At 39.8% G+C, this 20716-nt stretch overlaps 1 protein-coding gene across 1 annotated transcript in view; it reads right to left on the reverse strand.

Moving 5' to 3' along the window:
- Positions 1–5773: 5773 nt before the first annotated feature.
- Positions 5774–20716, reverse strand: part of ncanb (neurocan b) — a 470747-nt gene continuing 455804 nt past the window's right edge. The window contains 2 exon segments of the mRNA XM_061888041.1: positions 5774–6852; positions 19941–20123. Of these exon segments, the coding sequence (XP_061744025.1) occupies positions 6713–6852; positions 19941–20123 (323 nt within the window). The 3' untranslated portion in view covers positions 5774–6712.

Below are 20716 nucleotides of genomic sequence, written 5' to 3' on the forward strand. Positions count from 1 at the left end.
AGTATCCTCATTCACAACACATTCTCTTAGAGTTCCATGTTATAGGGTTGTACTTGTATAGCGCTTTTCTACCTTCAAGGTACTCAAAGCGCTTTGACACTACTTCCACATTTACCCATTCACACACACATTCACACACTGATGGAGGGAGCTGCCATGCAAGGCGCCAACCAGCACCCATCAGGAGCAAGGGTGAAGTGTCTTGCTCAGGACACAACGGACGTGACGAGGTTGGTACTAGGTGGGAATTGAACCAGGGACGCTCGGGTTGCGCACGGCCACTCTCTCCACTGCGCCAGGCCGTCCCATGATACATGTTCACATTTATTGACTGTATCTAAAAAAGATAAACATATACTTATATACTTTATTCAAATGAAGATATGAAATAATCCTAAATGAAATACAATGACTTGGTTTCTATTATTGTATATACTAGGTCATAAAATCAGTGTCAGTTGAGTCGGTCCATAGGTTGCCTGTAGGGATTTTTAATGTCCAGCAGATGACAGTATTTAGTGACACAGTATCAATACAGTTTTGCAATGAGTCGAAACGCTACATGACGCCTCATCAACCCATCACTAGCGGAAACCCAACTTAGACAAAACTAAACAAAACTTACTTGACAGGAAATCGAGCATGGATCTATGGCAGGAAGGAGCAGCATGAACTTTGGCATTAAAAAAACAGCAATATCACCAGACCGACTGATAGACAGAGACAGGTTTAAATACTGCCTCTGATTAGTGCTCGGGCAGCAGGTGAGCGGGCGAGCACTAATCAGAGACAGGTGAACACAATGAGTAACCATGGTGACAAAACAAACAAGGAAGTGCAAACAGGAACTAATAGAGTCTGAAACAGAAAACATGATCCAAACCACAGATCATGACAGATTGAATGTCCAGGATGAGTGGAATGTATAGATTTTGGAATGGTTTGAACATGTTGAAAAATGTGGGAATTGTGCAACTTGGAAAAATTTCCTATTCATTTCAATGGGAAAAACAGGATTTTTTGAAAATGATTAGGAACATGAATGTCCTGAATGATTGCGACTTGTCCAGGATGTACCCCGCCTTCCGCCCGATTGTAGCTGAGATAGGCGCCAGCGCCCCCAGCGACCCCAAAAGGGAATAAGCGGTAGAAGATGGATGGATGGATGTCCTGAATGAGCTGAATTGGTTTGTATTGGAATTGCTTAAATCGGTCAAGAAATGTTGAAGTAGTATACGGAATTGTGGAATTTGGGGAAAATCGGGAATTTTTTTGAACTTGAAAAAAGGGTAGTTTGAATTTCAAGACTGGTAGAATGTGCTAAGGGGGAAATGGTTTCAAAGTGTTGAAAAATGTGGGGATTGTGGAAGTTTGAAAAATCGTCAATTCATTTTGAATGGGGAGAATGCAAAAATCAAAAGGGAATTATGGCATATCCGGGATTTTTTTTTTTTTTTCAGAATTGGTGAAATAGAGCACACAATTCTTGAACAGGCTGAATATTTTGAAGTTGGAACATTTTGAATCGGATGAAAAATGTGGAAGTTGTGCAGCTTTGAAGAATGTCCCATTGATTTCAATTGGAATTTCAACAAAAATTGGAAATTTCTGGAAAACCGGGAATTTTTTTGAAAATAGTTGAAATGGTTGGTGTTGAAGTTTTTCCAAATCGGTCGAGAAATGTTGAAGTAGTAACATGTTGAATTGGGAAATGGTCTTACGGAATTCCTGGAATTTCGGGAAAACAAGAAATTTTTCCAGTTCAAAAAACAACTTTGTTTTTTATCCTGATTAAAAGGAATGTTTTGACGGTGGAACCGTTGAAATGTATTGAAAAATGTGGAAGGAGTAGTCGCCAGAAAAAAGGGTCAAAAAAGAGTTTGAAAAAAAAAAGGAAATTCTGGGAATTCCTGGAATTTTTTTTTACTTAAAAAAGTAACAGTTTGAATATACAGAATAAGTGGAATATTTTGAAAGTGGAATAGTTTGCATTGGTTGAAAAATGTGGAAATGGATTTAAGTTTGAAAAATGGCCAATTCATTTTGAATGGGAGAATGTCCCGGAAAACCTGGAATTCTTGGAAATCTGGGAATTTTTTGAATTTGTCAAGGGAAAGCCCGAATAGATTAAACAGTTTGAAGTTGGAACACTTCGAATCAGGTAAAAAATGTGGAAAGTAGAGTGAGCAAAATATGGAGAAGAAGAAATTGAAGTCGTTGAATAATAATAAATATATGAATTTTGGTGTAAATGCTTTAGAGCTTTCACACAGTTATCCATCCATCCATCCATCCATCTTCTTTTGCTTATCTGAGGTCGGGTCGCGGGGGCAGCAGCCTAAGCAGGGAAGCCCAGATTTCCCTCTCCCCAGCCACTTCGTCCAGCTCTTCCCGGGGATCCCGAGGCGTTCCCAGGCCAGCCGGGAGACATAGTCTTCCCAACGTGTCCTGGGTCTTCCCCGTGGCCTCCTACCGGTTGAACATGCCCTAAACACCTCCCTAGGGAGGCGTTCGGGTGGCATCCTGACCAGATGGCCGAACCACCTCATCTGGCTCCTCTCGATGTGGAGGAGCAGCGGCTTTACTTTGAGTCCCTCCCGGATGGCAGAGCTTCTCACCCTATCTCTAAGGGAGAGCCCCGCCACACGGCGGAGGAAACTCATTTCGGCCGCTTGTACCCGTGATCTTGTCCTTTCGGTCATGACCCAAAGCTCATGACCATAGGTGAGGATGGGAACGTAGATTGACCGGTAAATTGAGAGCTCTGCCTTCCGGCTCAGCTCCTTCTTCACCACAACGGATCGGTACAATGTCTGCATTACTGAAGACGCCGCACCAATCTGCCTGTCGATCTCACGATCCACTCTTCCCTCACACAGTTATATTAAAAAAAAAAAAACAGCATCCTAATATTTAAATGTATCTTGTTGCTAAAGAATCAAATGGAAGTTTTATAAGAACATTACCAGAAAAAAAAGGGCCAGATAGTTGTCATTTTGCAATAAAAAGATCACAATATTGTAGACATTGAATCATAATATGAGCATTTAAAAACATTTCATTAAAAAAAAATAATAAATAAATACAAAGCTATAAGAATGAAGTCTGTATCGACCATGACACTATTTATTATTCTTTTTTGCTAAAATGTAGTCTACATTTTGATTAAAAATAATTTTAAGAGAATACAATTGTAATATTACAAGATTATGTTAGGGTAATTTGGCCCTAGTTTGTGAATGTTGTCTGTCTATCTGTGTTGGCCCTGTGATGAGGTGGCGACTTGTCCAGGGTGTTTCCCGTCTTCCGCCCGAATGCAGCTGAGATGGGCTCCAGCACACCCGCGACCCCGAACGTGACAAGCGGTAGAAAATGGATGGATGGGTTAGGGCAGTGGTTCTCAACCTTTTTTCAATGATGTACTCCTATGAACATTTTTTAAATTCAAGTACCCCCTAATCAGAGCAAAACATTTTGGGTTGAAAAAAAGAGATAAGGAAGTAAAATACAGCACTATGTCATCAGTTTCTGATGTATTAAATTGTATAACAGTGCTAAATATTTCTCATTTGTAGTGGTCTTTCTCGAACTATTTGGAAAAAAATATATAAAAATAACTCAAAACTTGTGGAAAAATAAACAACTGATTCAGTTATAAATAAAGATTTCAACACATAGAAGTAATCATCAACTTAAAGTGCACTCTTTGGGGATTGTAATAGAGATCCATCTGGAGTCATGAACTTCATTCTAAACATTTCTTCACAAAAAAAGAAATCTTTAATATCAATATTTATGGAACATGTCTACAAAAAATCTAGCTGTCAACACTGAATATTGCAATGATGCATTTTTTTTCACAGTTTATGAACTTACATTCATATTTGGTTGATGTATTATTCAATAAATATATTTATAAAGGATTTTTGAATTGTTGCTGTTTTTAGAATATTTTGAAAACATCTCACGTACCCCTTGGCATACCTTCAAGTACCCCCAGGGGTACGCGTACCCCCATTTGAGAACCACTGGGTTAGGGTAATCTGTGATGGAAGAAAATTCCAATTCATGCAAATAATGTGGCAATATAACAAAAAATGATGATGTTGCTGAAGAATAAACAGAAATATTACAAGAAAAAAAAGTCAGAAGTCAGTGACGAATAACATTTTTGTGAGAAAAAACATGAGCATCCATCCATCCTTACCGCTTGTCCCTTACGGGGATTGCGGGAAACATGAACATTTTGCAAGGATTTTATTGTTTGTACAAATTTACGGGATTAAAGTTGTAATATTGAATGAAAAAAGTCAGAATTGGATGAAAAGTACAGTCAGATTTTGTTTTATGAAAACTCACAATACTATAAAACAGGGATTTGACTCCATCTAGTCAGCAACCCGTGGCTCTCGAGTCGCATGCGGCTCTTTAGTGCCGCCCTAGTGGCACCCTGGAGCATTTTTAAAAAAAGATTGAAAATGGTAAAAGATGGGGGAATTTTGTTGTTGTTTTTGTTCTAGTATGTTTTTTTTGTTTGAGGACAAACATGACACAAACCTTCCCAATTGTTAGAAAGTCCACTGTTTAATATGTTTGTATGTGTGCTTCACTGATGAGAGTATTTGGTGAACATTTTTTCTTACTAATTTTCGCGGTTCTTGAACTCACCATAGTGTGGACTGTGATGCAACAGCTTGTTTACATGTAAAATCTTCCACTCCTCCTTTGTCTCATTTTGTCCTCCAAAAGTTGTATACTGTGCGAGAATGCACAAAGCGCGCTTTGTTGATGTTATTGACTTGTTTGAGTGCGAATCAGGCATATTTAGTCAGTGCATGACTGCAAGCTAATCAATGCTAACATGCTATTTAAGCTAGCTGTAGATACTTATGATAATTATGCCTCATTTGCAGGTAAATTTGAGCACATTTAATATCCTTTACTTATTTCCTCTTTGTATATAATTTAGTTTTGCGTGTCTCATGACTCATTCTCTGTAAAAAAAAATATTAAGAGAATTTCAGATAGTTCTTTATGTGCCATGTTGTTCCAGACCACAGCAAACATTGCCTAACTTGCCAAATATTGTAATAAATCTATTAAAAAAAAGATAGCCTGCCATTTCCTTTAACTTGGACACACACATCTATACCTTTGGTCATTAAAAGCCAGTCATTTCCAGGAGTTATCTCACCTTCCGAGTAGCATCTGATTTACTAATGGTGTCTAATGTTGTAAAAATGTGTGGAATAAATATTACATCTCAACATTTGCTTCCGTCTGCGACATAAAGTCATCTTGGTAGTAGGCAAATACAGATAATATAGACACTTACGTCATGTGTTGCCTTCATTATAACTTTTATATACGGCTTTTAATTTTGTATTTTTGGTCCTTTATGGCTCTTTCAACGTTTTGGGTTGCCGACCCCAGATCGAGTGGTATGCCAAAGAATCACTTGATCAAAGTACAGTGTTTTATTTTTCTCCAGTGAAAGACGGTGTTACTGTTCAAACTGTGTGTAATGTGACAGTGGGCAAAAATAGTTGAATAAAACCTCTGCTTTGTTTTTAATGAACACTTATGCCTACTACGCTACTGTATTTTAATGACGGTCATTGTGGTGGTGCTTGGAGAGCCGAGTATATTCTGAGGCGGTACTTGAGAGCCACTGGTATGGAAATTAAACATGAATTTTTGAAAAATATTTGTACGGACTTTTCGTGAAAAGAAAATGAAGTTACAAGAAGAGAACTCAATACATTTTGTATGGATATTTTATTCAATGAGAATAAAGTTAGGAAATACGATAAAAGCCTCAATAGTATGAAAACAAAATAACTCACAATATTATGACAATAAATAAGCAATATTACAAGCTTTTAAAACAAAATAAAAGCTGATAATTGTGTAGGAATGATAGCAATTTGAGAACAAAGCTGCAATTTTACAAGAAAAAAAGTTTCTTCAAATAAAAGGAGTAATATTGCTACAAAACCACAATAATTTAAAAACAATAAAATTCTAAGAACCAAGAGCTTTTTTTTTAATTAACTTAAGTTTTGTTGCCATTTTCCTTGTAAAATTAGTTCCAAAAGACTCTTGAAAGAAGATGACTTGTATTATATCATGGGCAAATGATAAAATGATGCCAGCGAAAAGTAACAAACACTTTTCCAGCCATCCACGGTTCAGTGGGAACTGCCGACTCGGGGACACGTCGTCTGGGTGGGAATATTCCACACGTCTCAATCTGGTTATTGCTTCCTGCCGGTGGGAGCTTCTTACCGGCCGGAGGTGATGAAGTGCTGTTTACATGTCAACACCGCTGCAAAATGGAAGCAAACAAAGCCAGCTCCGAACGGCGGACCTAAACCAGAAGTGAAAGGTACACAATACAAGACAACAGCAAACAATAAAACTAGAACCTTCTCCCTCAAAGCCCGGAAACAAAAAAAGTTTTTAAAAACGAGAGTCATTTTAGGAAATTGGGGTCAAGACACACGAGACGAGAAAGGGAAAGTAAAAAGAGATACAAAGGGATTGCTATTGTCCCGGTGGTGCCTGGCAACAGTTTGGCAGGCCTCGGAATTGACTATGATACAAGGGGGCGGAGCCAAAAGGTAGGACATGACGTTATGAGGGAAAGGTGGGAGGAGTAATAAATAGGAAAAGAGGAATAGGAGGGGAAGGGAGGCGATCTTGTTTTGGTTCAGACTTGGCCTTGGTTTTTGTCGTGGTGGTGAGCTCCGTCTCGGTGGCCGTGTCGCTTGTGCTTCCTGCGCTCCCGTCTGCCCTTGTGCTGGTGCTGGTTCCGGTGGTGGTGGCGCCGGTACCGGTGGGCCCGTCGAGCTGGTGGAGGGAAGACCCAGGTCAATACAATTCCGTTTTTGATACAGGACCATTCAAATCTAGAATGTTTTTTTTGTTCTACCACCTGGTTGTCATGACTTGGACTATGGTGCGGTTTGTTTTCCCGTGGTGCAAAACGTGAAGGTAATGACATCTTTTAATTTTAACTCGAAAAGTACAAACAAAACAAAGTGTGTAAACAAAAGGCGCTCTCAGAGTAGGTCCAAAACATGGCTATGAAACTATTACTACATCCATGGCACGAATAACAAAACTTACTGGGAACGAGAAAAGAGCATGGATCATCAGCATGGAGCGAGGGTGGCGTCACCAGACTGACTGCCTGGCAACTACAGGCTTAAATAAGTGCAGTGATGACAGGTGCGTGAGTCCAGACAAATCAGGTGCGCGAGTCGTGAACACATACAGGTGAAAACTTATGGGTTGGCATGGAGACAAAACAAACGAGTGCCCAATGAATCCAAAACAAAACAAAACGTGACCACAAAACATGACACTGGTTAACTTAGTTTTACATTTATATGCCATAATTAAGACTACTAAGAAGTAATCGACTCCCCTTTATGTCTTCATCATGACAGTTGGATTGATATGGACTATTAATTTTGGTTGTTCTATTTTTTACGCTTTATGACAGTTCGCCCTGAGATCGTAGGTCATGAGTGCAAACCCCGGCCGAGTCATACCAAAGACTATAAAAATGGAACCCATTACCTCCCTGCTTGGCACTCAGCATCGAGGGTTGGAATTGGGGGTTTAATCACCAAAAATGAATCCCGGGCGCGACCAGCACTGCTGCTCACTGCTCCCCTCACCTCCCAGGGGGTAATCAAGGGTGATGGGTCAAATGGAGAGAATAATTTCGCCACACCTAGTGTGTGTGTGACAATCATTGATACTTCAACTTCAACTTAAGAACAAGTGACTTTTAGCAAATTCAAGTACCTGTGAGGCATTTTTTAAATTCATTTTTTAAAATTATAGTCTGCACAGCCAATGATGCGGTTGTGATGGTGACAGATTGACACTGGAACAGATTATTTCTGTTAAAATTATTCCCTTTTGTAAAAACCCCAAAACCAGTGAAGTTGGCATGTTGTGTAAATGGTAAATAAAAATAGAATAGAACATTTACAAATCCATTCCAACTTATATTCATTTGAATAGACTGCAAGAACAAGATATTCATTGTTCAAACTGGAAAAATTTGTTAATTTTTGCAAATTTTATCTCATTTGGAATTCGATGCCCCCAACATGTTTTCAAAAAAGCTGGCATAAGTGGTAAAAAAGACTGAGAAAGTTGAGGAATGCTCATCAAACACTTATTTGGAACATGCCACAGGTGAACAGGCTAATTGGAAACGGGTGGGTGCCATAAGTGGGTGTGAGAGCAGCTTTCATGAAATGCCTAGTCATTCCCAAACAAGTATGGGGCGATGTTCACCACTTACTTAACAAATGCGCAAGCAAATTGTCCAACAGTTTTAGAACAACATTTCTCAACAAGCTATTGCAAGGAATTTAGGGATTTTACCATCTATGGTCCGTAATATCATCAAAAGTTTCAGAGAATTTGGAGAAATTGCTGAACGTAAGCGGCAACGCCCGCGACTTTCGATCCCTCGGGTGGTACTGCATCAAAATATGTCATTAATGTGTAAAGGATATCACCACATGGGCTCAGGAACACTTCAGAAAACCACTTTAGTTCGTCGCCACATTTGTAAGTGCAAGTTAGAACTTGACTATGCAAAGCGAAACCAATTTATCAATAACACCCAGAAACGCCGCCGGCTTCGCTGGGCCCAGACTCATCTAAGATGGACTGATGTAAAGTGGAAAAGTGTTCTGTAGTCTGACGAGTCCACATTTTGAATTATTTTTGGAAACTGTGGACGTCGTGTCCTCCGGACCAAAGAGAAAAAGAACCATCCGGACTGTTCTAGGTGCAAAGTTAAAAAAACAGCATCTGTGATGCTATGGGGGTGAATAAGTACCCAGGGCATGAGTAACTTACACATCTGTGAAGGCAACATAAATGCTGAAAGGTAGGTGCATGTTTTGAAACAACATATGTTGCCATCCAAGCAACGTCTATTTCATGGACGCCCCTGTTTATTTCAACCAGACAATGCTAAGCCACATTCTGCACGTGTTAAATTAAGAGCGTGGCTTCGTAGTCAAAGAGTTTGGGTGCTAGACTGGCCTGCCTCGCATTGAAAATGTGTGCCGCATTATAAAGCGTCAAATACCCCGACAGTTGAACAACTTAAGCTGTACATCAAGCAAGAATGGGAAAGAATTCCACCTGTAAAGCTTCAAAAATTGGTCTCCTCAGTTCCCAAACGTTTACTGAGTGTTGTTAAATGGAAAGGCCATGTAACACAGTGGTAAAACTGGCAGTGTGCCAACTTTTTTGCAACGTGTTGCTGCCATTAAATTATGAGTTAATGATTATTTGTAAAAAAAAAAATAAAAAAAATGTTTCTCAGTTCGAACAATTATTACCTTGTCTTTGCAGTCGATTAAATTAAATATTATTTGAAAAGAATTTGCAAATCATTGTGTCCTGTTTTTATTTACCATTTACACAACTTGCCAACTTCACTGGTTTTGGGTTTTGTATATAAAAAAAAGGGAATCAAATGTATATACTTATGATATGTTGCATTATTCTTGTAATTATGTTGTTTTTTGGCTGGGCAAAATCATCTGATAATACACGCAAAAAAGGCACTTAAAATATTTAATACTATATTATATATTTAGTATTTCATATTTTAATGTAGGGAAGTGAATCTTACAACGCGAGACTCAATTGCATTCTGATTTTTTTTTTGTGCCTGTTCGATTCAGGATCCATTCTCCATTCAAACCGATTCTGGCAATACTATTTGGTACATAAATTACAACAAAACTTTTCAAAACAGATTGCAGTTTACAAAAACTCCCCCTTTGGCTGCTGGTTTATGGAGTATCGACACAACAAGTAAGCCCAGAGATGACCTGAAAATGTATTTTTAAACATCAATTATTGGACAATGTCAATTAATTCAGAATCATAATAAATAAGAATCACAATTTAAACTAATGTTGAGGATTGAAAAGCGATAATGTCAAGAATACTTTCCACCACACTGAGTATTACATAAATATTATAATCCTTATATTATATTCAGTAATGCCAGCTACTCATAAGCTTGTTTCTGGGCTGTGCTGTTAAATGAACTCTTTCCCTATTCTGGGAACAAATAAATGTTGTCTGTAGTGAACGATAAGAACAATATTAAAAAAACGAAAAACAAAAGCAACTCGGTCCAAAGATAAAGAATCTAATTCACTTGTAGAAGAAAGCGCCATTAATTATGTCCCCATCGGTGGAAGTTATTCCAGTTGAATATTAATGCAGCCTTTATCTATCCTTTGAAGAGCAGCCTCAATAATAAAACTGAAAGGTTACCTTAAAACAGACAAAATATAAAGGGTAAAAAATATATATTTGCAACAAAAATATTGTTTATTTGTAAGCTCATAATAATAATCTTTGAAAAAAGTGAGTCTTAACGTGTTTTGTCATGAAATGTCAAATAAAAATGAACAATAGGTTCAACTTTTTAGACTTTAAAAGGTAATAATAATAACTGTAAGTACACACTAGAGATGTCCGATAATATCGGACTGCCGATGTTATTGGCCGATAAATGCTTTAAAATGTAATATCGGAAATTCTCGGTATCGGTTTCAAAAAGTAAAATGTATGACTTTTTAAAATTCCGCTGAACGGAGTGGTACACGGACGTAGGGAGAAGTACAGTTAACCTTAAAGGGCACTGCCTTTGCATGCCGGCCTAATCACATAATCGCTACGGCTTTTAACACACACAAATGATTCCATGCATACTTGGTCGACAGCCATACAGGTCACACTGAGGGTGGCCGTATGATACAAATATGCGCCACACTGTGAACCCACACCAAACAAGAATGACAAACACATTTCGGGAGAACACCCGCACCGTAACACAACATAAACACAACAGAACAAATACCCAGAACCCCTTGCAGCACTAACTCTTCTGGGACAGTACAATATACACCCCCCGTCCCCACTACAACCCCGCCCACCTCAACCTCCACATGCTCTCTCAGGGAGAGCATGTCCCAAATTCCAAGTTGGTGTTTTGAGGCATGTTAAAAAAAATAATAATACACTTTGTGACTTCAATAATAAATATGGCAGTGCCATGTTGGCATTTTTTTCCATAACGGGAGTTGATTTATTTTGAAAAAACCTTGTTACATTGTTTAATGCTTCCAGCGGGGTATAATAATGTGAATTGTGAATTATATTTATATAGCGCTTTTCTCAAGTGACTCAAAGCCCTTTACATAGTGAAACCCAATATATAAGTTACATTTAAACCAGTGTGGGTGGCACTGGGAGCAGGTGAGTAAAGTTTTTTGCCCAAGGACACAACGGCAGTGACTAGGATGGCGGAAGCGGGAATCGAACCTACAACCCTCGAGTTACTGACACGGCCACTCTACCAACCGAGCTATGCCGCCCCAATTAATGTGTTAATTCCACGCCTGTACGTATCGGTATCGGTTAATATCGGAATCGGTAATCAAGAACTGGACAATATCGGAATATTGGATATTGGAAAAAAAGCCATTATCGGACATCTCTATAAATATTTCTTCTCTGCGGAGGACCTTATTATACTATCCCTCCATCTTTCCATTTTCTACCGCTTATTCCCTTTGGGGTCGAAGGGGGCGCTGGCGCCTATCTCAGCTACAATCGGGCGGAAGGCAGGGTACACCCTGGACAAGTCGCCACCTCATCGCAGGGCTATACTATCCAATCTCACTATTTTTATTTTATTTTTTTTCTCTCAGAGTGGTTTAGCATTTTTTGGGGTGGAAAATTAGGTGTTAATTTTATTCATATTAATATAATTAGGTATTCCTTTTTGATATTTTTTTGCAAATCAAAATGTGATGTTTGCAAAATATAACAATATCGCCACTGGCTAACACACAGTAGTTACAATATCCTATATGACAGCTGCTTCGCAACGTTTTTGGGCACCATATGTTAGGAGAAAACATTTTGCAAAACCCACCTTGTTTTTTCTCTTGCCAATTAAAAACAAAAACTAAATCCTGCCAAATGGCAAATTGTTTCTTTACATTTCAAATATTTCAAGCTATGGACTCCATAAAAAAACTGAACAAAACATTCTAATATTCAAGTGAAAAATGTCATATCTTACAAACAATAAACAGTAAAACAAAATCTGGAACAATCCAAATGTTTGTTTTAAACCAGTTAATTGGTTAAAATTTTACTAAATTATAACAATATTTGTCATGATCTCAGAGGAGAGTTATCATTAGTTTCTTGTATTTTGTATCATTTCCTGCCCAGCGCCCTTTTTTCTGTTCCACTCCCTGTTTGCCTCCATTTAATACCAGGATGTTTTACTTTGCCCAATTCCCACCTGCACACATTTTTTTATGGTTTTACCTGCGTTTTTCCCTGCTAAAGACAGTTAAGATCTCTTACAATGGCGGTAGTTGTGACCCCAAGATGCGGAATACAGCAGATGACGTACAGTACAGGTAAGAAATGTATTTAGTTCTCAAACACTTAAGACGAGTGCAGCAGGGAAGTGCACAGGAAGCATAGTAAACCATGACAACAGATTGCAAACAAACAATTATAATGATGATCCGGCCCTTTCTGAATGGCAGGGCTGGCATATGAAAAAGATTGGCCACCCGGTACAGGTGTGCCCAGATTGCCGATCAGAGACAGGTGAGGAAGACAATGCTCAAACTAGAGGAATGGAATAAAAATAAGAAGGCTAAAAGGAAACAAATACAGATAATAAGGAAATACGAGATAATATCAGATCTGTATGACAGGTCGTGACAACGAGGGCTTCTTCCTGCACTTGCCTGCAGTCCCTGCATCCTAGGGTCCAGACAAAGACCAGAACGTAAGAAATATTTTTACTACCTGCGTCTTATTGAAAATACAAACACCAAAAGAAACAGTTTGTCCTGCTGTCTTTGTTGTCAATGAAACCAAACATCACATAACTGTACTTATGTTCTATAAACTTAGTTGTTTTGGAATTTGCATTACGATAAAGTGGCTGCACTTAAATATTTGTTAATTTTTCTCAGGTTGTAAATATTTCTTCTCTGCGGAGGACCTCGTTAAACTATCCAAACTCACCGTATTTAGTTTTTTTTTTTTTTTTCTCTCAGAGCAGTTTAGCATTTTTTGGGGTGGAAAATTAGGTCCATCCATCATCCATCCATCATCTTCCGCTTATCCGAGGTCGGGTCGCAATTTCCCTCTCCCCAGCCACTTCGTCCAGCTCTTCCCGGGGGATCCCGAGGCGTTCCCAGGCCAGCCGGGAGACATAGTCTTCCCAACGTGTCCTGGGTCTTCCCTGTGGCCTCCTACCGGTTGGACGTGCCCTAAACACCTCCCTAGGGAGCCGTTCGGGTGGCATCCTGACCAGATGCCTGAGCCACCTCATCTGGCTCCTCTCGATGTGGAGGAGCAGCGTCTTTACTTTGAGTTCTTCCCGGATGGCAGAGCTTCTCACCCTATCTCTAAGGGAGAGCCCCGCCACACGGCGGGGGAAACTTATTTCGGCCGCTTGTACCCGTGATCATTTACTTTCGGTCATGACCAAAAGCTCATGACCATAGGTGAGGATGGGAACGTAGATCGACCCGTAAATTGAGAGCTTTGCCTTCCGGCTCAACTCCTTCTTCACCACAACGGATCGATACAACGTCCGCATTATTGAAGACGCCGCACCGATCCGCCTGTCGATCTCACGATCCACTCTTCCCCCACTCGTGAACAAGACTCCTAGGTACTTGAACTCCTCCACTTGGGGCAGGGTCTCCTCCCCAACCCGGAGATGGCACTCCACCCTTTTCCGGGCGAGAACCATGGACTCGGACTTGGAGGTGCTGATTCTCATTCTCATTCAAATTACGTCTCAATTTTATTCATATTAACACAATTATGTATTCTTTCTTATAAGTTTCTTTAATTAAAATGTAATGTTTGCAAAATATAATACAATCGCCACTGGCTGGCTTATATTACCATTAGTGTGTAACAAACGCACCCAAGTTTTCAGAGTGTCGCTGCCACTACGCAATTTTAAGGAGTCACGGGTGGGACCTGATATTCAGCTGGGAAAGTGTAAAATGGTAAATACACACAAAGCATATATATACTTGAGGAGAGGCGGAGCCGACGGGTCGACAGAGGGGTAGGACAAAACGTGGTCCTACTGAAGATGGAGGCCAAGACGGGAGTGGAAGAAGTGTCAAAAGATGGAGCTAACCGTGTTAATGACATTCAGACTTTACTTCAATCAATAGACGGAGCAGCATATTCTCATCCGTGGTTTACTAGTACAACAACAACACCGGAAATGTGACCCGTGGAAAAACATCCGACCGGAACTCTCTAATAGCTAAAGTTCTTTGGGTGAATATAATGTAAACTCACTACACCGGTATGTTTTAGCGCTTTAATGGCGAGTTAACTGACAGATATAGGTAAGAACTTTATACTACTTTATATTAAAAAATGGCAACAGCGGAGGATTAATGTCTCAAAACAAGAAGATAGAGAAAAAGAAGAAGCTTATTGACAATGGGGATGGCACAAACTACAAAGGCGGACTTGCGCACATTTTCAGGACTTGTCTAGATCCCAAATACACATCAGCAGGTACCAGAAGGTATGACAAGTTGCTTTGGCATAATATTGCGAAACAAAATGCCAGATAATTTGTCTTACCTTATACACACACCATAATAATACTCGTATGTGGAAGCACAGTACAACCCATCAAGCGGCTTCATAGCTTACCAAAGTCATACTAAAATATTTTGATATATTTTTGAGTGTAATGATCTATATTTTCAATGGAACATATAACATTTTGGTGTGGTTTACTTGAGTCATAATGCAGTCTACGTTTACCTCTTATGTGTGACTGCCATCTACTGGTCACACTTATCATTTCACCATGTACCAAATAAAATTGGTTCAAGGTTGGTAAGCACAACCAAAATGATTCCGTTCGTTAGTTTTTTGACAAAATTAAAGGATTTTAAATGCACCCTATAATCCGAAAAATATGGTATGTATATGCCTTTGTATATTCAACATTTTGTTTTATCTTCTCCAGGGACAATACTACAACATTGCTTCTCAGTTATTTTATGTTATGATTCTGCTGGGGCAGACAGCGAACCCCCTAAATTGAATTATTATTAAGAACTTGATATTTATTTATCAGCAAAACACAGTGAGTTACTTTCTTTATACACTAATAACTCCTTTTTCCTTTTCATTCCTGTCACAAACGTTTCCATTTCTTCATCTCTGTTAGCTATGAACAGATAGCCTCCTGTGTACTTACTACTTCTACTAGGTAGAAAAGGGAGACTGTTGATTAGATTAAGCACTTCTGCAGGCTTGTTTGTTGTTCTAATATCAATACTAGGGTGTGGGCACAGATAATGACAATCTACCCATGCCAAGAGGGTCCCAACCTACTAATTGAGAAACACCGCTATAGAAAGTAAAATTGGACATACAAACACCGTTTCCATATGAGTTGGGAAATTGTGTTAGATGTAAATATAAATGGAATAGAATGATTTGCAAATCATTTTCAACCCATATTCAGTTGAATATGCTACAAAGACAACATATTTGATGTTCAAACTGATAAACATTTTTTTTTTTTTGCAAATAATCATTAACATTGGAATTTGATGCCAGCAACACGTGACAAAGAAGTTGGGAAATGTGGCAATAAATACTGATAAAGTTGAGGAATGCTAAGCAAATTGTCGAACAGTTTTAGAACAACATTTCTGAACGAGCTATTACAAGGAATTTAGCGATTTTACCATCTACGGTCCGCAAAATCATCAAAAAGTTCAGAGAATCTGGAAAAATCACTGCACGTAAGCGGGGATATTACGGACTTTTGAACCCTCAGGCGGTACTGCATCAAAAACCGACATCAGTGTGTAAAGGATATCACCACATGGGCTCAGGAACACTTCATAAAACCACTGTCAGTAACTACAGTTGGTCGCTACATCTGTAAGTGCAAGTTCAAACTCTACTATGCAAAGCCAAACCCATTTATCAACAATATCCTGAAACGCCGCCGGCTTGGCTGGGCCCGAGCTCACCTAAGATGGACTGATGCAAAGTGGAAAGGTGTTCTGTGGTCTGATGACTCCACATTTCAAATCATATTTGGAAACAGAGGACGTGATTTCCTCCAGAACAAATGGGAAAATAACGATTCGGATTGTTATAGGCGCAAAGTTCAAAAGCCAGCATCTGTGATGGTATGGGGGTGTATTAGTGCCCAAGGTATGGGTCACTTACACATCTGTGAAGGCACCATTAATGCTGAAAGGTCCACACAGGTTTTGGAGCAACATATGTTGTCATCCAAGCAACGTTATTATGGACAGGTGTTACAACAGCGTGGCTTCGTAAAAAAGAGTGCGGGTACTTTCTTGGCCTGCATGCAGTCCAGACCTGTCTCCCATCAAAAATGTGTGGCGCATTATGAAGCGTAAAATACGACAGCGGAGACCCCGGACTAAAGCTCTACAGGAAACAAAAATGGGAAAGAATTCCACTTTCAAAGCTTCAACAATTAGTTTCATCAGTTCCCAAACGTTTATTGAGTGTTGTTAAAAGAAAAGGTGATGTAACACAGTTGTGAACATGCCCTTTCCCAACTACTTTGGCACGTGTTGCAGTCATAAAATTCTAAGTTAATTATTATTTGCAAAAATAAAATAAAGTTTATGAGTTTGAACATCAAATATCTTGTCTTTGTAGTGCATTCAATTGAATATGGGTTGAAAAAGATTTGCAAATCCTTGTATTCCGTTTATATTTACATCTAACACAATTTCCCAACTCATATGGAAACGGGGTTTGTACTTTCGAGTAGTCAATGTACAGCATGTTTACTTTCCACTCAGTCAACACATAATTAGCTGGCACCAAAAGTCAGCACACTACAGAATGTTCCATGATGACATCACTGGACACCTTCTGGGCCACTCCAATACAATCAGCTTCCCCAGCATGACATTTTAAAATCTTGGAGGTGTGTTTGGCCTCCCTATCATGTTAGAGAACTGCCATGCGACCTAGTTTATGGTTCAGAATGTCACAGTACATGTTGGAACTCATGAGTGCTGGCAACACTCACGCAGCCTCAAACCATGAATAAAGTAGGCAATTATCTGGAAACCCACTTGTGTTGTAAAATATTTACATAATAATGGCTTAGTGTTGACTCATTTTCAGTAGATAGTAAATGTATACACTAGCTGTACACCGATTACCCCAAGGTATATCCAAATCTTGTTGGCAGTTTCGGATGGTTGTTGACTCAATTGCTGACTTAAAAAAAAAATATATATATATATTTACGATTTTGAATGCATAAAAAAATACATATGTGTTCTTGTCCTGTATAAGGATTGTGAATGATAAACAGCACATCTCTTTCAAATTTGTGCGTATTTCCTGTATGATTGATCTGCTGATATGTACAGAGAAGACAGAAGTGCCCAATGTGACGTCATCAAACCTATGGAAATTGCTGATAACATTCGAAGATAAATTTTCAAAATGCCCGTCTGAAATTGTGGCATTTTGAGCATGTTTCGAGGGTATTTTTTTTACATGCTTTGCGGATTGGAAATACAAAACCCCAAACCAGTGAAGTTGGCACATTGTGTAAACCGTAAATAAAAACAGAATACAATGATTTGCAAATTCTTTTCAACTTATATTCAATTGAATAGATTGCAAAGACAAGATATTTAAAGTTTGAACTGAGAAATTGTGTTATTTTTTAAAAATATATTAGCTCATTTGGAATTTGATGCTTGCAACATGTTTCAAAAAATCTGGCACAAAAGACTGAGAAAGATGAGGAACGCTCATCAACCACTTATTTGGAACATCCCACAGGTGAACAGGCTAATTGGGAACCAGCGGTTGCCATGATTGGGTATAAAAGCAGCTTCCATGAAATGCTCAGTCATTCACAACAAGGATGGGGCGAGGGTCAGCACTTTGTGAACAAATGCGTGAGCAAATTTTTGAACGGTTTGAGAACAACATCTCTCAACGAGCTATTGCAAGGAATTTAGGGATTTCACCATTTACGGTTCGCAATATCATCAAAAGGTTCAGAGAATTTGGAGAAATCACTGTAAGTGAGGTCGAAAACCAACATTGGTCTCCACAGTTCCAAAACGGTTACTAAGTGTTGTTAAAAGGAAAGGCCATGTAACACAATGGTAAAAATGCCCCTTTTTTGCAATGTGTTGCTGTCATTAAATTCTAAGTTAATGATTATTCCCCTCCCCCAATTTTTTTTTCTCAGTTGGAACATACCTTGTATTTGCAGTCTATTCAATTGAATATAGGTTGAAAAGGATTTGCAAATCATTGTATTCTGTTTTATTTACGATCTACACAATGTTCCAACTTTACTGGTTTTGGGTTTTGTACCATTGGATAGGGTTTAATGCAGGGGTCTCAAACTCAATTTACCTGGGGGCCACTGGCTGCAGAGTCTGGGTGAGGCTGAGCCGTAAGAAAATATTTCTTTAGAAACATGTTGCATACTCTTCAGCATGTCTAGTTGTATAATGACGTTTCAAATTGTATCCCTTGTGCAACGCAACTTTCTCTGTGCAAATAAGACACGTCGGGGTGCCCCTGTGCTCAACAAAGAAATATTGCATCTCCCACTTTTCCTGGAATTGACTTTGCGCATCACTAACCTTTCTCTTCACTGCAGGTTTTGAAAAAGACACGTTTGGAGTTGTGGAATATATTTCTATTTAGCTGAAGCACGTAGAATAATGTTATTTATGCAATGTGTGTCGTTCTGCTTGTCCTACCTACAGCAACACGGCGGTCGGCGGATAATAGCGGGAAAGTACCGGGATAGCAAGCGCAAAAAAGTGACGGCCCCGGGAGTGTTATCCGGCGTCCTATAGAAATATATGTACTGTTCATCGTGTGAGGCAATGCAAATTAATCAATACAAAAAAAAATTAACCGTTTGAATTGGTCCAAGTTATCGGGAACCGCTATTACAGACAGACAGGCGTCGCAGTGTGACTGAAGCCAGGTACGAAAGAAAACCCTTGTCTCCATGGCAACGTCTCTGTCGCTTTCACTCTGTGGAGAGACGGAGCCGACGAGCCGACAGCGGGATAGGACAAATGCCGGTTCTACCCAAGAGGGCGGCCAGGAGGCGGGGCATGCGGCGGAGAGAAGAGTCGGGATGCACTCAGAGCGCCGCTGCAGCCAGACAAGTCAGGTGCGTACACCACACACCTGCGCTCAATCTGTTCATCATCTGCTGCAGTATAAAAGAGGGGAAGAAGGAACGATCGTGGCAGAAGTAGGCGAGGAAACCACGACAACAAACGACCACGAGCACGACGAACGAGACCCAGAGCGAGATGAGCCCCCGCAGCGGACGCAAACGCCGGACGCCGAAAAGTGTGCCGCGACGGCGAGCGGAAAGAGCCCGCACACTGAAAAGTGGCGCGAGCAAATGGCTAGAAGACACGACGTTTTTTGAAATAATAAACAAGTCAAACATGCTACGATGCGTCATGCACCGAGTGTCACTGCAACCGACACACGGATGGCAGGAAGGCAGTCACACACTCATTTGCCGCTTTTCCACTAATAATGGGGTTGGCAACCCAGAACGTTGAAAGAGCCATTTTGGACCCAAATAACACAACGCTGTCAGGCACCATTTATATAAAACCCGCGGGCCGCACTAACATAAAACTTTAATATTAAGGTGGGGGCCGCAAAATAACGTCTGAGACCCTTGGTTTAATGGATACAATGAAACAGTTCACATTGAACTTGTTTTTCCATCTGGTACCTTAATGTAAGTTATGAAATCCCCTAAAACTCACACTTTGTGCAGATGATTTTCGGCTTGTCCCACTTGCCGTTGGCGCGACACTTAGCCGTGGGTACGTGGCGCTGCTGGAAGCCGTTGGCACACTGGTAGCGCACCGTGGAGTGAATGTCGTAGTGGGTACGCTTGCGACCGATCAGGAAGGCGTTGTCCACTTGAGGAGGGGCGCCGCACAGCACTGGAGATGAAAATAAACCATTTTTCAGCATGATTAGTACTCATTTGAGCCAATTGCACAAAAATACAGTATGTGGTCAGACAGTACACAACCCCTCTCAATGACATAATCCTTGTCCTGAAAAGGCAAAACAATGTCATTAACTTTGATTAAATTCACAGATTTTCAGTTTAATTCTTTCAAAAAGGCCAAGACCCACATCCCCCCCGCCGCCTTCTCCCACTTGAGACACAAATAAACCGCTGAAAGGTCATTTTTCCATAAACTTCACCTCAGTGCTCCGCTGAATGATTTCTAACAGCGGCAAGAGGAAAAAGGGAAGAGGAAAAAAGTATTGAGGTGAGGATAAAGGAAAATGTCATTAAATTGAGTTATGATGGCACTGAAGACACTAGCGTAATAGAGAATATGTCCCTCAAGGGGTAGTGGCGGGCGCGTAACTTGCTTTCTTACAGAAAGATCATAACAATTTATTTTGTAAAATACTCAGAGGGCTTTGCTTGATCTCGCAAAGAAGCGTGAGAGAGTTTCATGGTAGTTTAAGCAGCACACTGGTGGATGCTATGCCCAAATAGTGGCATACTTAACCCTTG

This window comes from Nerophis ophidion, linkage group LG26 (genome assembly GCF_033978795.1).
Source record: "Nerophis ophidion isolate RoL-2023_Sa linkage group LG26, RoL_Noph_v1.0, whole genome shotgun sequence".
Classification (NCBI taxonomy): Eukaryota; Metazoa; Chordata; class Actinopteri; order Syngnathiformes; family Syngnathidae; genus Nerophis; species Nerophis ophidion.